This window comes from Vespa crabro, chromosome 1, assembly GCF_910589235.1.
Source record: "Vespa crabro chromosome 1, iyVesCrab1.2, whole genome shotgun sequence".
Taxonomy (NCBI): domain Eukaryota; kingdom Metazoa; phylum Arthropoda; class Insecta; order Hymenoptera; family Vespidae; genus Vespa; species Vespa crabro.
This window is the reverse complement of record NC_060955.1, coordinates 22,238,736-22,255,057: the sequence shown is the minus strand read 5'-3', so window position 1 is coordinate 22,255,057 and position 16,322 is coordinate 22,238,736. Positions and strand designations below refer to the sequence as shown.

Here is a 16,322-nt window from a genome sequence, read left to right as displayed (position 1 = left end):
ACGCGTGTGCATTATTATGTTCATCTTTTATCTTTTACTATATTAAGCTGTTTAGTTCGACATATATTACTTGAATCATACACTTACTTCTATCTTTCTTTCTATTTTGACACACACACACACACACACACACACAGACACACACATACATATGATATATATACTGAAATTTAGAAATAATCATGTCCTATTTCATATACACATTTCCCGTTTTAGTGCGCTTTTACTTGATGTTGATTATTGATGCGTTGCTACTGTGCGTCGTTATACTGTGTTCCTAGAAAGGACCTGTGTTAGTGTTAAAACTACTATCATCATAGTCGAGCGTCATCTTCGAGTGAAACTCCTCTTATCATTTATATATAAATATATATATATACATAAATATATATATATACATATATACATAGACCCCATATATGTATATATGTATGTATATAGATTTTTTATTTCATTTTATTTTTATTTAAATATAAAATATTTCATTAGGTGTCGGCAAAATCAATGAAACCGTTTGTTTGTTTTTATTAATTGACAGAACGATAAACGAGACCTTGTAATTGATTGTCTTTTCTTTCTTTTTTTTGTTTTTTTGAGAAATTTGAAACTTTTCCAGTTTTTGGGAAATATTCTTTATTTATTTTTTTTTTTTTTTTTTTTAAGTAAATATATTATTCGTGTTTTTTCTTCTTTTTTTATGTATGTGAAAAAGTACGATCGGCGAAAATCTATTCTTAGATTTTCAAATGTTGCTATCGGCCAGTACAATTTTAGAGTCGTTAATATGTATGGACGTGTGCTTAGTGAAACATCGGTTCTATTTTTTTTTTCTTTTTCTTTTCAAAGAGGGAGAAGAAGGAGGAAAATGACTTTTTTTATATTTTTTGAAAAAGATCTTTTTGCATTCACCTGCACTCCAAATGCATTCTACGTATATTACTAACAATTTTTGAAATAATATCAATGCGATAACGATCTAAGTAGGCGATTTAATCGTTTCTCGCAATGATCTTCATGCGAGATAAGATCTATAGCGAGAAAATAAAAACTGTGTTCATTGATATCGAATTCATTCTTCTCGAATGATAACAAAAAGGTTTTTCGATTAGCTCTTTTTTAGGTAGAGGAAGATATATGGAAGGGAATAAGTGTGCGATGGGCTCTCGAAATTTCGAAATAAATGATGAATTGAAATATATTCGAATGAAAGAAACGTTTTGTCGAGAAATTATCGATAAAAAGAATTGTATGTGTGTATATGTCTGTGCGTGTACGTATGTAAATTTATAAAAGAATTTTTTTCAATGATAACAATGAAGAAGATTATGTCAATTGGCTTTTAAAAGATATGAATTCGTCGACGATCAGTAAAAAAAAAAAAGAAACCATATATATATAAGAGAGTGAGAGTCACGGACGAATTACAAACGAATAGACATATATGCACATACCATTCTATTAAACTCATGTAAATCATCAATTCGATTAATTAAAAAGATATCATTTGATACCAATGACTTCGTTTCACGACTTGTCTTCGAATGTGATCTCATAAAGGGAAAGGTCTCACTGTTGGCTTAGAAATAATATCACGCCTTTCAATTGCTTTGGCTTATGTTATTTTTCTATGGTACGTTTGCGATTACTATGGTACATATTAGAAATCATATTTAACCTTCAAGAAATGATATAAAACTTTAGAAAATTTTTGGGGCCCTTCAATCGAAATAAATCGATTGTTTACAATGTATATTCGATTGATAATGGCAAATGATTAAGTGAGAAATACATTAGGCAAATTTGATTTACGACGAAATTAATGATCTATTGACGACATCTGCTATGTCACAAATATAGAAACAAAAATTTTTTATGCATATATATATATATACATATATATAAATGAAAAAGATATAATAAATGAAATTTATTATATAATATAAATTTATATAATCGTGGTAGGAACTTTGTCTTATGGGGACCGAGACCTATCTCGTATGAATCTTTCTCTTGTCAATTGGTCAGTCAGTATTTTCTAAATTATTCACGTTAATATCGAATGCATAATCGTGTTCGAAAGGAAAAAAAAACAAACAATAATATAAATAACGCAAATGATTTTGTAATAAGAGAAAAAAAATACTCCCTCATCCGTTATCAGCTGTCGTTTATAACAGGTCATTTAAAAAAAAAAAAAAAAAGAAATAAAAAATTCATCCGATTATACTTTATTATTTATACATTTTTTTTATATCAATTATGTTTCTCGTCGATACCAATATGATTTCTGAATGTATTATTACGTTAAAATAAATAAATAAATAATAAATAAAGAGATTAAGAAGAAGAAAAATGGAGGAAAACAAATGGAAAAAAAACGGAGTGAAAAAGCAAAAAAGAAATAAACATGTCTTCCTCGTTAGTTATCAAACGCTATTAGCGTCGCTTAGTCATTAAAAAAAAAAAAACAAAAAAAAAAGAAATAATGACTAAAACGCCTAATTTACGAATATGATAATTTTAAAACAAATTATGTGTGCATATATTTATTTTTTATTATTATTTATATTATTATTAAAATAAAAATTATTTATAAAAGAAAATAGAGGTACAAAGAGAGAGAGAGAGAGAGAGAGAAAATGGCGGCCATTTTCGAAATTTTGATCTCTCAAAGAATTTGCGAGTGAATCAAAAATGATCAATTTTTTTTTCTTCTTCGTGATCATATTTTTTTTTTCATTTTCCTTTAGAAAGAACGAAATGGAGAGCCGACTCCAAAATAAAAATGCCAAGGATGATACGACAGGAGGGAATGAAAATAATAAAAGATCTCCGATGACGTTGAACGTGAGCGGCCTCTGGGATGTTGTTCCACGTATGGACCATTACAGGTATCTACATAAACTACAATCCGCAAAAGTTATAATTTTAAAAATTATTAAACGATTATTCTCATCCAAATTAATAATATAATACTTATTATAAAAATAACGATGATTAAAATTATTAAAAATGATTTTCATAAGAATTATTAATAATATAAATTATTAAAGAATAAAATTATATTTTTATTAATACGAATTAAATTTATCTAAAAAATACTTGATATAATTATTATGAAGATAATGAAGTGTTCATGATATACGAAATTATTCAGAACGATATCCGTAAAAAAGGAAATAATAGATAAAATTATTATGAGGCGAAGCTAATTAATAATTTATATCATTTGAATAAAATTTAAATAATTTACACGTACGATGATATACGATTTATTACGTGAAATAAAAATTTATCTATTATTTTAATCGACCGTGCTTAATTGAAAATATTCGTTAATATCTATCTCTCTTTTAGCTTTATCGAATTTTTTTGACTTAATCAAATCGATAATAATTCATAAATATCGAATGCTTTGATTAATAAAAAATAGAATTAACATGAATACAGAGAAAAAAGAAAGAAAAATTAAGGTTATTCCGAACGGATAAAAAATTTATTAAATCGAGTAAATAACACGATTATATTAATTAGTAATATCTTGTATATCTTGTAATTATTCCAACAATAAGATAATAATAATAGGAATACTGATTTTAACAAGATACTACAGAAAGAAAAGAAAGAAAAAAGACGAAGAACAAAAGAGAACTCACAATTAAATAATTATTATAATGACTTACGTAATGGATATATAAAAAATCATATAACGTATGAGGATCTATCGTCATACAATTAATATACATTTTACAGATTAAGTCGTCGTGCGAAGAGGCCATCTTTAAGTACCTTACACGAAGGAAATTTGATAAAGGTATGAACACTATCATTTGCTATCCAACGATCATTCGACTTTAGTGATATTTCTATTGATTTACCAGACCCCTATAAAGAGAATAATGGAATAGGATAGGATAGGGTAGGTATATTGAAGTAGAATAGATATATTGAGTTTATGTAGCAATAAAGAATTGATCAGGATAGGTAAGATTGTTTTGTTACTATTAAATGCCAAGAGACAATGTTAAACCTCTTAACAACTCTGACGAAAGGTTCTCCACTGTGTAGATAATACAATCATACAATAAATGTTACAGCCTTTAAGGATTTAATATCAACCCTTATACTCTTTATCCCCGATAAATATAATCGTAATATTAAATCTATAAATACCTTTGTTAAACTTATAATATATTTTTCAGGATCCAAACGTCGAGACAGGACAAATTGGAACTGGCTCGCAAATTTATACCGGTGGAATAAAATTAGGATGGATCCAAGGAGTTTTAATACCATGTCTTTTAAATATATGGGGGGTTATGCTTTTTCTAAGGCTCTCATGGGTCGTAGCACAAGCTGGTATATTACAGAGTACTATCATTATAGGAATATCGGCAGCGGTGTGTGTCATCACGACATTAAGCCTAAGTGCAATTAGTACTAATGGGGAAGTAAAGGGAGGTGTGTTGGTTTACACAATTGCTATTGTTATTTCTTTCCTTTTTTCTTTTTTTATAAATAGGAGTGCCATTATACGTATATATTTAATATAAGCAATTTGTAACATTACTTATCAAATTTGATTATTCAATTTAGGATACTATTTATGTATTTTTTAATTTTTTAATTTTTTTAATTTTTTTCTAATTTAACAGGTATAGCAATTTTTTTAATAAATTTTATCGTTGAAATTTATATATATAATATATAATATTATTTTCTAATCCTTTTTAGTTTATTTAGAGAAAATAAATTTTCATTTCTCTCTCTTTCTCACTCTTTCCGTTCTCAGTTATCTCATTATATCAAAATAATAATTTTGCAGGTGGTATATACTTCATCATCTCTCGATCACTTGGACCTGAGTTTGGTGCATCTGTTGGAATAGTTTTTGCATTTGCGAATGCAGTTGCGGCATCCATGAACACAATTGGTTTCTGTGATTCCATGAATGATCTACTCAAGGAACATGATCTTAAAATAATAGATAATGGAATACAGGATGTTAGAATTATTGGTACTATTGCTCTTATAGTGATGATATTGATTTGTGCTATTGGTATGGAATGGGAATCAAAGGTAAGTTCTTTCGTTTGTTCATTCGTTCGTTCGTTCTTTGGTTCGTTTATCTTCGTTTTGAAATTGATAATTTAATTATTATTCTTCTTTTTTTTTTTTTATGTGTAATCTAATTCAATTTGACGATATATTTTTACATATTTTTTCTTTTTTATATATTTATTAGGCCCAGAACTTCCTTATCGCAGTCATCGTAGCAGCTATTTTTGACTTTTTAATTGGTACTATCGTTGGCCCGAAAAATCAAGAACAAATCTCTCACGGATTCATTGGCTTTTCCTGTGAATATTATATCATTTATATATTTTCATTTATTTCATTTCATTAATTATATTTACATATATTATGTGTATTACATATATTGTACATATGTAATACAGTCTGTACATATGTATATATATGTATGTATGTATGTATGTATGTATATATATACATATATATACAAGGTTATCTAAAAGTTTTTAAGGCTGAGCTAGAGTTCCTAGATGATTTTAAAAATCAATTGTTCTTCTTCGAGACTTGGATTAATTAGTTTTTTCTTTTTTTTTTTTTTTTTTTTTTTTTTTTTTTAGATTGTAAAACTACAACAAGCCTAACTAATTCGCTTAAAAAGTCATGAAAAAGATCAATTGATTTTTAAAATCACTTTGCTTTATCTAAAAACTTTTGATCCATCCTTCGTATATACGATTGATTTATTTCTGTCGTCGTGCAACGTATAAAATTTTTCTTTTCTCTTTAATTTTTCAGGGGAGGTATTTAAGGAGAATTGGGGCTCGGATTATCGATTTTCTGAAAACACCAATCAAACATTCTTTTCGGTTTTCGCAATTTTTTTCCCTTCGGTAACTGGCATACAGGCTGGTGCAAATATTTCGGGAGATTTGAAAAATCCAGGAAATAGTATACCTATTGGAACACTTTTAGCACTTTTAATATCTATGATAAGTTATGTCACTTTTGTGTATTTTGCTGGTGGAGCAGCATTGAGAGATGCCAATGGTATCATTGGAGTAAATGGTACCGTTCAGTGTATTTCTCAAAGTAATTGTTTATATGGACTTCATAATAGTTATTCGGTAAGTCATTAAAGAAAAAATATCCTTCGATTTCTTTTTAGCAATTTACAAAAAAAAAAAATATATATATATATATAATGATTTATAACATTGTTCATCAATTATTATCTGTGTAGGTCATGCAACTAATGTCACTTTGGGGACCACTCATATATGCTGGCTGTTTTGCTGCAACACTTTCAACTGCATTAACAAATCTATTATCAGTACCAAGATTAATCCAAGCGTTAGGTCAAGATAGAATATATCCTGGATTGATATATTTTAGTAAAGGATATGGTAAATCTGGCGAACCATACAGAGGATATGGACTTACGTTTCTTGTTGCGTTTGTATTCCTTATGATAGGTAAGCGATCGCTTGATATAATATTTGTCATGTAATACTATTATTTAGCTATGTATAATATTCATATATTATATATATATATATATATATATATATATTATTACTTATAGAATATTATCTATGTATTATAAAAGGATAGAAATATATATTACTAGCTATATAATAACTTAACAAATCATTTTGACTTTTAGCCAATCTCAATGCAGTAGCACCGTTAATATCAAACTTTTATCTAGCATCCTATGCTCTCATTAATTTCTGTGCATTTCACGCCGCGCTTATTCGACCACTTGGATGGCGACCTACCTTCAGGGTACGTTTGTTTAATAAAAAAAAAAAAAAATAAAAAAAACAGAAGAAGAAAAATTCAACACAATTGAAAATTCTTATTGAAAAATAAAATACTTGATTAATCCTAATTAATGATTAATCGTTATCTACAGTATTACAACACCTGGTTATCTCTATTTGGCTTCATCGTTTGCGTAAGCATTATGTATTTCATCGATTGGGTAACTTCGTTAATAACATTCGTTATTATCTTCGCATTATACCTGATTGTTGTATATCGTAAGCCTGATGTTAACTGGGGTAGCAGTACTCAAGCTCAAACTTATAAAACTGCGTTATCTATCGTCTATAGGTAAATTTTTTATCTCCCGATTACAAATATTTTTTTATTTCAAATTACTCGAATAAATATTTTGTATATATTTGAATTACATATTTGTAGATTGAATTCTATCGATGAACATGTGAAAAATTATGCTCCGCAAATCTTGGCTCTTACTGGACATCCTGGTACGAGACCGGCTCTTTTATATTTGGCAAATCTTATCACGAAAAATAATTCCTTGTTAATATCTGGGGAAATATGTCAAGTAAGTATTTTGTCGTATGATGTATAACAGTTACGTATCGAATGATTAATAACGTTTGTGAGATAAATCATGATCGATTAATTCATTGATTGCAAATAATTTATTTCGATATGTTCTATCAAGTTTTGCTTGTTAAATGATAGTGTAAAAAATATCATGTTATATTTTTTTATTTAACTTTTAATAGATAATCGTTTAATTAATTTTTAATAATAATGATCGAAATTAAAATGTTTTAAAAATATATTAATATATTCATTAAAAATAAATCATAGATATAAATTTGAATTTAAAAAATGTAAATCTTTTAGAAAAATATAATGATCAGTTTTACACTTTTTATGCTTTTACAGACACGTTTGTCGTATCGATTAAGATCTGTACGTTTAAGGAATGGATATGCCTGGTTGCATAGACACAGAATCAAATCATTTTATCACGTTGTAGAAGATTTAAATTTGGAAAGAGGTGCATCAGCATTGATGCAAGCAACAGGAGTAGGAAAGTTAGCTCCAAACGTTGTCTTAATGGGTTACAAAACTCATTGGTCGACTTGTAATCATAAAGATCTTCAAGAATATTTCAACGTTCTTCAGTAATAAAAAAAAAATAATCTCATTATCATTATAATATTTCTATTCGATAAATTTTTTTTTTTCCCTTAACAATTTCATTATTTCTTTTATCATTTTAGCAATGCTTTCGATCACAAATTGGCTGTTGCAATCCTACGTATCGAAGATGGTTTGGATTGTTCCGAAATAGGTTCTACTGTGGTAGACGAAGAACATGGTACTTTAGCACAAAGTAGTTACGACTTAACTGGTACCACCTTGATGCACGCTGATAGCGATCTCTCAATGAGTAGTCAAATACCAAGAGTACAAAGTGTACCAACTATAGGTATGTAATTTAGATCTTATCTTGATATGTATTATATTTAAATATTACATGGAACAATATAATTATCAAAAATTTGAAAAATATTAAACATTGCAACATCGTATTTTCATTGTATCTATGAGTAGGAACACAATTTACTATAGTGGAGGGACCAAATATAATTAAAGAATCTCCTACTCATTGGAATGCGCGTGACCATATTAAACAGAAGAAAAAGCAAGCTACTGATAAGTTACTTTCGTAAGTTTCAAATATTTGTTATCGTGAATTTCAAATATTTTCAGGAAAAAAAAAAAAAAGAAAAAAAAAAGAAAGTATACACAAACAGTACACGAGCACGCGAGCGCATACACATGTGATATTATACAGCATGATTTCTTTATGTTTTAGTGAAAAACGAAATGGAATGCCAGTGTTGCCAGAACACATGACAATTTTCCAAAAAAAACATAAGAAAGGAGTAATTGACGTATGGTGGCTTTACGATGATGGAGGTAATCCAAGAAATAAATATTCATTATCAAATTATGAAAGATCATTCTTTATACTCTATGCAATTCTATTTCATTTCATTAGGTTTGACAATTCTTTTGCCATATATTATCAGTACACGTTCTAATTGGGAACATTGTAAGATGAGAATCTTTGCTTTGGCTAATCACAAACAAGAGATTGAGGCACAAGAGAAGGAGTAAGATTTTTTTTTTCTTTTTTTTTTTTTTCAATATTCATACTAATCCGTCTCTTTTATATTTTCGATTCAAAGATTTGTTTTATCTACAGAATGGCTGAAATCATGGCTAAATTTCGAATCAAATATACGAGTTTAAAAATGGTAGATGATATCAGTATTGCTCCTCGACAGGATACAAAAAATTTCTTTGATAAACTTATATCTGATTTTCAAAGAAATGATCCTACCGATAATTCAGGTTTGATCATTTATCATATATATATATATATATATATAATCATAAATAAAATGATTATCTATCGAAATAATCAATGAAATTTTTTTTTCTAGATTGCTGCGTCACTGATCTTGAATTACAAACATTACGAGACAAAACTAATCGACAATTGAGACTTCGAGAATTACTTTTGGAGAATTCAAGTCAATCCACATTAGTAGTAATGTACGTAATTATTCATGATAGTTTTAGTCCGATGGTGATATTGTCTAAAAGAGGATAATAATTAATTAAATTTAATATAATTTACAGGTCATTACCAATGCCAAGAAAAGGTGCAGTGTCAGCACCCTTATACATGGCATGGTTAGAAGCATTAACTCGTGACATGCCACCAACTCTTTTAATAAGGGGAAATCATATTTCGGTACTGACATTTTATTCGTAGTCTATAAATGATAAATTAGGTTATTGATATTAGTATTATTAATGGCTTAAATTGAATGATGTTCGAAAAAGAAATTTTAGCGGACATCATACTTGACATAAATAGGCAGTATTTTTTAAGATATTAATGCCAAATCTCTCTTTTAACGATGTGCAAGTTGCACATCTCTTTTTACCTTTTCTCCTTTTTATATATCATACGTACTCATTATTATTATTATTATTATTATTATTATTATTATTATTATTATTATTAATCTTACGCACAAAAGAGAGTGAACTTTTGGAAGGAGATCAATGTACATTTTTTAAAATATCTGTTAAATAATGAAATTATTAATTATAATAGAAAAGTAATCGATTACAATATCGGTTATAAGTAGCAGATAAAAAATTTGCAGTACCATGCAATATATTTGTACTTAATTAATTGGCTTACCATGGCTGAAATCTACAGCATCATTCTTAAAAATGATATTAGATATGTACTTTTTGTGATAAATCACATAAATGTTGTTGTATGACAAATTTTTCTCTTCTTAATATTTATGTACGAGTGACCATTAAATTTCTATAGTTCTTGTATGATCATGCAAAATCTAAAAGTTTTGTATAAACAAGAAAAAGAAAAAGAAATATTTTTATTATTATTAATATTATCATTATTATGAAAATATAAGTAGATTTCTCTTTAAAAATTTAATTACCAATGTACTGATCTTATTTCGTTCCTTAAATACTCTTAGAGTATAAAATGTACAAAATATTTTATTGACAGTCTTATTATTTATAACTTTTCCATATCTAAGATATTAACAATGCTGAATGCATGCATATAATCTAATTTGTCATAAAATAACATTATATTTATTAATATTTTTTAGTATACTATATCTCGTGTATTCTAAAAATTTCATTTAAACATGATCCAATGTTTTTAATTATCAACATTTTGCAATAATCGATTTCTCCCATTGAATGACGAAGTTCTAAAACGAATATTAAGAAAATTTTGATGGGATATTACATATATACATGTATACTCTTTTCTTGTTAAGAAATATATTTAAAAAAAAAATTCATTAAATAATTGTTTATACTAAGAAATATATTTGCAATTATAAAAAAATTGCCTGTAAATATACATATATATACACACACGCACACACACGCACACACAGATAACCCCCTATAAAAGAAATATATTATCAATTATTATTTTATAAATGAGTTTACGATTCAAACTTATAGCTCACTTGTTGCCATGAGTTTCAAAAATTCTAGCAAAAACATTTTGTATTTGTTCCAACATATCACTTGTCAAAGTGGCTCTTTGTTTAATTTTATACGCAGCTGAATTACATTCTCTAATTAATCTTGATCCTGCGTAACATGCTAATACCGAAGGTGATATAGTGGAATCACAAGTTACACCACAAATGGCCCACCACCAAAAAACAGCTACGGATCCAACTAAAAGATCTCCTTGACCACCGCATCGTCGTCCGGAACCAGCCATACCACATGATATAGTTTCAGTGCCTTCATGTCCATCCGCTATAATATCTTTTGCTCCTTTATGTAAAATGACAACATTCTTTCCAAGAGTATCCGCCAATTCTTTTACATCCGCAGGCTTAACCATTGGGGAAGGTTGAATCGATTTTTTTAATATAGACTTAGCTAATCGACTAAATTCCATAGCATTAGGTGTAAGTATTAGATCTGGATAATCCTTAATTATGTCAGGTTTTTGAAATATTAAGAATAATCCATCCGCGTCTATTATCAATGGTTTTTTTAATTCACGGCAGATAGAAATCAATTCAACTATGACTTTAAGAATCTTATCATCTCTTCCAAGTCCTGGCCCAATGATAATAATATGCAAACGATCCAACCAAGGTTTTATATGTTTCATAGCATCGTATTGATCCAAAACCGGATGTACAATTGGTTCTGGGCTAAAAGATTTAATAGGTGTACTAGCATCTTTTACACAAAATATATGCACTAAATCTGCGCCAGTTCTAAGAGCACTCATTGCCGTGAAATATGGTGCTCCAGTATAATCTGAGCTACCACCAAATATTCCTATTCTTCCATCTTGACCTTTATATTTAGTATTGGTCAAATTTGGTACTATCTTCCTTATTATTTTTAACATACGTTCGTCTGCGGATATCCATGTAGACATGGCTGATATACCAATGAAATTAAAGCGTATTCCTGTGGACAAAACACGAGATAACAAAAACTTTTTCATTTATGTTAATCAATCGGTATTATTCATCATATGTCAAATAATTTATCGAAAATATGCCCTTTATTTGATAATAAACGTTTGTTATATCCTTAATATTTAAAATATTACCTTCGAGTTGTTAATATGTGATGTACAATTTCCTACAAATAATTTTTATACACGAAGTGGTAATAAAATTTTTATTTCTTTTTTTTCAAATTTCAAATATCAGTATTCAAATTTTCCAAATATTCTGTAAAAGCCATCATTTTAACTGTAATTAATAATAACTCTATAAAGATATGGAGTGAGATGTTTAAGAAATAATTAATATAATAATTATATATCGCTTGTGATATTGAGAAAGAAAAAATGAACTAAAAATTTTTTTTTTTTTTTTTTTTTTTTTTTTTTTGATGACTGCCAATGATGTTCGTGTGAATATATGTACAAACCAAAAACAATCGGTAAGAACTTTTGCATTTTTCCGTTGCTATCGAAAATGTTCGTACACAAGGAAAACAAAAATCGATGAGTCACTTTGAACAAATTTCGTATCGCAATTTTCTATGAGAAAAGATTACCCTAACAACATACATTAATTTTTTATATACTTATTTCACAATGAAAAACTTTTTACCACGAAAAATTCCAATATTCATAATTTTAAATTCTTAAATTTTCTTCTTTTATATTATATTCCTTGAAATTAACCAAATTGTTGATATCATAAAAACATATCGAACTGTTTTATCGACTTATATTCGAGAAGACATCAATTTTCGTTCGAAGTGTCAGTGACTTCAGCGATAGGTATGGACAAAATAAGAACTACAATAATAAGCGAAAAATAATCTCACCGTTACGCATTATGATATCGGTCGATAAGTCAGTTTTAAAATTCTTTCTTACCAAGAGTAACGATTGAATTATTTTGGATTAGAATAGATGGTACTAGTAGGTTGTCAACTGTGAATTTTTCGTGGACAACCCAGTATGTAAAAAGAAATATTACACGTCAAACGATAATTGTGATATATTTATTTAACTTTGTCAGGTATACAACAGTTTAATGAGACAATCACTCTCAATAGCTATGGCTTTGGTCTCAAGAAGTATTAAAGAAAGAATGAATGATTTCTTTTTTTGATTCCTGGCGTCTTTATTGTTTCTCACTTTATTTGGTTGGTGTGTGATTGGTGGCGCCGAGGTGTATTAGTTATGTGTCTTGCCAGAGGAAGCGTAACAGTCGCAACGAGGTCGTCACAAAACTCATGCTTATCATTCAATCATATTAGTATTTTTTTTTAATGGTGGCATGATTATCGCAGCAATACGTGACAGATACGACGTACTGCCCGTACGCACTTATTTTATTATATAAATGTATGAAGGAGAATAAATTTAATTAGTACGAAAATTGAATATTGAATATTTACATATCAAATATTATTTTATATAATATAAGAATATATACATATTTTTTTGTCTACTTCTTATCATTATTCTTATAATTATATTATTATATTATATACTATTACAATATTTAATTTTTGAAGTATTATTAGCAATATAAAATGTTCATACTTTAATAAGAATTAGATTGAAAGGACTTTGAAAATACAATTGAAATATGCAGCCATTCGCCCGGTAGTACTTGCGTTACATGATTTATCATAAGATATCAGTACATCGCAAATATACCGACCCAGATCTCACCACGTGGAGGTTGCTGCATGTGGAGACCCACGGGCTAACGGTGACTCTACTCTAAAATCCACGTTCCGCGATACCGATCCGCGATACCTTTCCGCTTCATTGCACTGGCTTCTTAACTAACAGGGTATGCGTAGCTTAGCTACTACACACCTCTTACAGATAGCTCCACCATTTGCACCGTCCACTTCAGACATAACGGATTATTAAGCACATCTGAATTCGTGCTTTCCGAATTTCGAACAAACAAAGCGCACTCCTTAGAAATACTAATCGCGTCGCGACACTCACGTGTGTGTTATAATTACGTAGATTCTACTGTTAAGCCGAAATTCGCGAAGTACCCCCATCGAGATTTTAAAAAAAATCAAACGAAGTCCACGGTAGGACCTTTAATCGCGCCCGAACACCCACGCGAGTGTTAGAAAAACGGTGATTCTACTCTATAATTCGCGTTTTCGATACGAACTATCAAACGAAATATAATCGCGCCCGAGAACACCCACGCCTGTGCCCGCCGACACGCGCGCCAATGTTCTTCCTATCCTTCCCGTATTCTCGCGTAGAAATCGATGATGAATCCCGCCATGCGATGTATCATCCGGTCGCAGATGAACCTATCCCTCGATGATCTATCCTGAAAAAAAAGAAGCTAAGGAGAAAATAAGAGAAAGCAAAAAAATATATAAAATAAAACATAATATATACATAGATTATAAATAGAAAATAAATATAATAACAAATAAATAAAATAAAAAATAAACATATATAAATAAATAAGAAAGCTAGAGAAAGAAACAAAAAAAGAGCACCTCAGCACCATCCCATGGATCCTACCTAAGATCTATAAATCATAATTAATAAGAATATATTAAAAACATAATTAAAACATAATTAGAAACATAATTAAAACATAATTAGAAACATAATTAAAAACATAATAAAAAACATAATTGAACACATAATTAAAAATATAAATAAAAAGAAGCAACATAAATAAATATAAAGAAAATACAATTAAAAGGAAATAACATATTGATAACATAATTGAAAACATAATTGAAAAATAAAAATATGAGATAGAAAAGAGAGCCGGAGAACGAAAAAAGAGCCCCAAAAAGAGAAGAAAAGAGAAACAATTCTACACGATGCTGAGACAGCAACCCGCACAGAGGCCCTCACCCATGGGCCCCTCCCATGGGTCCCACCCGAGATATATAAAGGATAATTAATGAGAGTAAATTAGAATAAATAGTAATGACAGTGAAGAGAATTTTCTGTGCGTTTCAATTTTAAATCGATAGTATATCTATTAATCAATAGTATATAGTAGTACATGTATATGATCTTTATAACGTTGTTAAGAATATCCTCTTGTTTAAATATTAATTAATTATAATTTACGTATATCGTACTATATTTAAATGTTAAGATAATCTTCTTTATTAATTATTCCTTCCCGTGTTCGCGATCCCTCGACCTGGAACTTGCTGAAAAGAAATAAGGAAAGAAAAAAGTATATGTACGTATGTATATTAATTATACGAATGATGAAATTATGAATTTAATTTAATTAAATATAACAAAAATAAAAGATTAATTAACAAAAAGAAAGTAGAATATGCAGAACATTGACCTAAAGAAATATTATTCTCTCTGAAAGAAATATTATTAAATTTATTACTGCGATAATATATGATATTACATGTATATGATTTTTATAACGTTGCTAAGAAAATCCTATTGTTTAAACATTAATTAATTATAATTTACGTGTATCGTATATTGTTTAAATGTTAAAAGAATCTTCTTTATTAATTATTACTTCCCGTGTTCGCGATCCCTCGACCTGGAACTAGCTGAAAAGAAATAAGGAAAAAGAAAAGAATATGTATATATATATAAATTAATTATACGAACGATAAAATTCTGGATTTAATTTAATTAAACTTAACAAAAATAAAAGATTAATTAACAAAAAAAATGAAATATGATGAATACTGATCTAAAGAAATATTATTTTCTCTGAAAGAAATATTGTATTACTTGTACATTTCATAGATATATGATTTTAATATCGAACTCGATTTTATTAAAATAAAATTATGAATTTAATTGAACTTTAGAAAAGAAAAAATATGCAAAATTTATCAATCGACTTTAACGTAAAATTTGATTTTATTAAACTAGAATCATAAATTCAATTGAATTTTAGAAAAGAGAAAATGTATAAAATTTATGTCCTAAGTTTAATATTAAAAATGCATAAAATATGAAATAATCCTATTCGCGTAAGTGTGGCAGTGTGGGACCAGAGACGGAATGTTACTTCGTCTGAGTTTTTTAAATCTACACCCATCACCATAAGAGCATTTTGAGTGACAACATGGTAAAATTAAAATACGACTAAGAGCCATTCTCAAAAGTTTCTAGTGAACCTTAGAAAATAACTCAATAGCCTAATAGTTGCCCTCTTGAGCCATAGATTAAAAGTACTTTTTTGAAGCTTAAAAGAAATTAAAATTAGTATATTAATTGCTGAAAATCCTGAGCTAAAAATTCATTAATTTATAATCCAGATCTACGGAATATGACTCTATAAGTCTCTTTGTTTATTAACGAATACTCTACTCAACTTTTCTCTTTCAAAAGCAATAACTCTACCGAGACTTTTCTTTTGTTAATTCAAATTGATTTAATTAATATTTATTTA

The 16,322-nt window shown here is 28.2% G+C and overlaps 2 protein-coding genes across 14 annotated transcripts in view; one reads left to right on the top strand and one right to left on the bottom strand.

The window, feature by feature from the left end:
- LOC124425222 (bumetanide-sensitive sodium-(potassium)-chloride cotransporter) overlaps positions 1–9,772 on the top strand; it is a 14,892-nt gene extending 5,120 nt beyond the window's left edge. For 5 of the 8 annotated variants that reach the window (XM_046965308.1, XM_046965357.1, XM_046965346.1 and 2 more), the window contains exons 2-19: positions 2,751–2,891; positions 3,754–3,814; positions 4,203–4,461; positions 4,826–5,079; positions 5,246–5,360; positions 5,830–6,158; positions 6,275–6,506; positions 6,698–6,819; positions 6,950–7,149; positions 7,240–7,387; positions 7,741–7,982; positions 8,082–8,290; positions 8,416–8,530; positions 8,681–8,784; positions 8,867–8,981; positions 9,074–9,222; positions 9,315–9,426; positions 9,514–9,772. In XM_046965308.1, the coding sequence (XP_046821264.1) occupies positions 2,751–2,891; positions 3,754–3,814; positions 4,203–4,461; positions 4,826–5,079; positions 5,246–5,360; positions 5,830–6,158; positions 6,275–6,506; positions 6,698–6,819; positions 6,950–7,149; positions 7,240–7,387; positions 7,741–7,982; positions 8,082–8,290; positions 8,416–8,530; positions 8,681–8,784; positions 8,867–8,981; positions 9,074–9,222; positions 9,315–9,426; positions 9,514–9,649 (3,043 nt within the window). In that variant the 3' untranslated portion in view covers positions 9,650–9,772. Of the gene's footprint in view, positions 1–58; positions 293–678; positions 1,631–2,750; positions 2,892–3,753; positions 3,815–4,202; positions 4,462–4,825; positions 5,080–5,245; positions 5,361–5,829; positions 6,159–6,274; positions 6,507–6,697; positions 6,820–6,949; positions 7,150–7,239; positions 7,388–7,740; positions 7,983–8,081; positions 8,291–8,415; positions 8,531–8,680; positions 8,785–8,866; positions 8,982–9,056; positions 9,223–9,314; positions 9,427–9,513 lie in introns of those variants that run through there. The other 3 variants (XM_046965335.1, XM_046965325.1, XR_006942452.1) reach the window with 3 other exon arrangements.
- Positions 9,600–12,652, bottom strand: LOC124425239 (ATP-dependent (S)-NAD(P)H-hydrate dehydratase). 6 transcript variants are annotated; one of them, XR_006942454.1, is made up of 3 exons: positions 12,023–12,646; positions 10,088–11,877; positions 9,600–9,965 (listed from the first exon to the last, which is right to left on the bottom strand). XR_006942454.1 is itself a non-coding variant. In XM_046965390.1 (3 exons), exon 3 carries the CDS (start codon positions 11,843–11,845, stop codon positions 10,901–10,903), a length of 945 nt encoding a protein of 314 aa, XP_046821346.1. In that variant the 5' UTR covers positions 11,846–11,877; positions 12,023–12,167; positions 12,534–12,652; the 3' UTR covers positions 9,600–10,900. The 6 variants fall into 6 exon arrangements, 4 of the variants coding, with proteins under 4 accessions (XP_046821346.1, XP_046821365.1, XP_046821337.1 ...); XR_006942453.1 differs by having other exon boundaries at positions 9,600–10,247; positions 10,356–11,877; XM_046965390.1 differs by having other exon boundaries at positions 9,600–11,877; positions 12,023–12,167; positions 12,534–12,652.
- Positions 12,653–16,322: the final 3,670 nt, after the last annotated feature.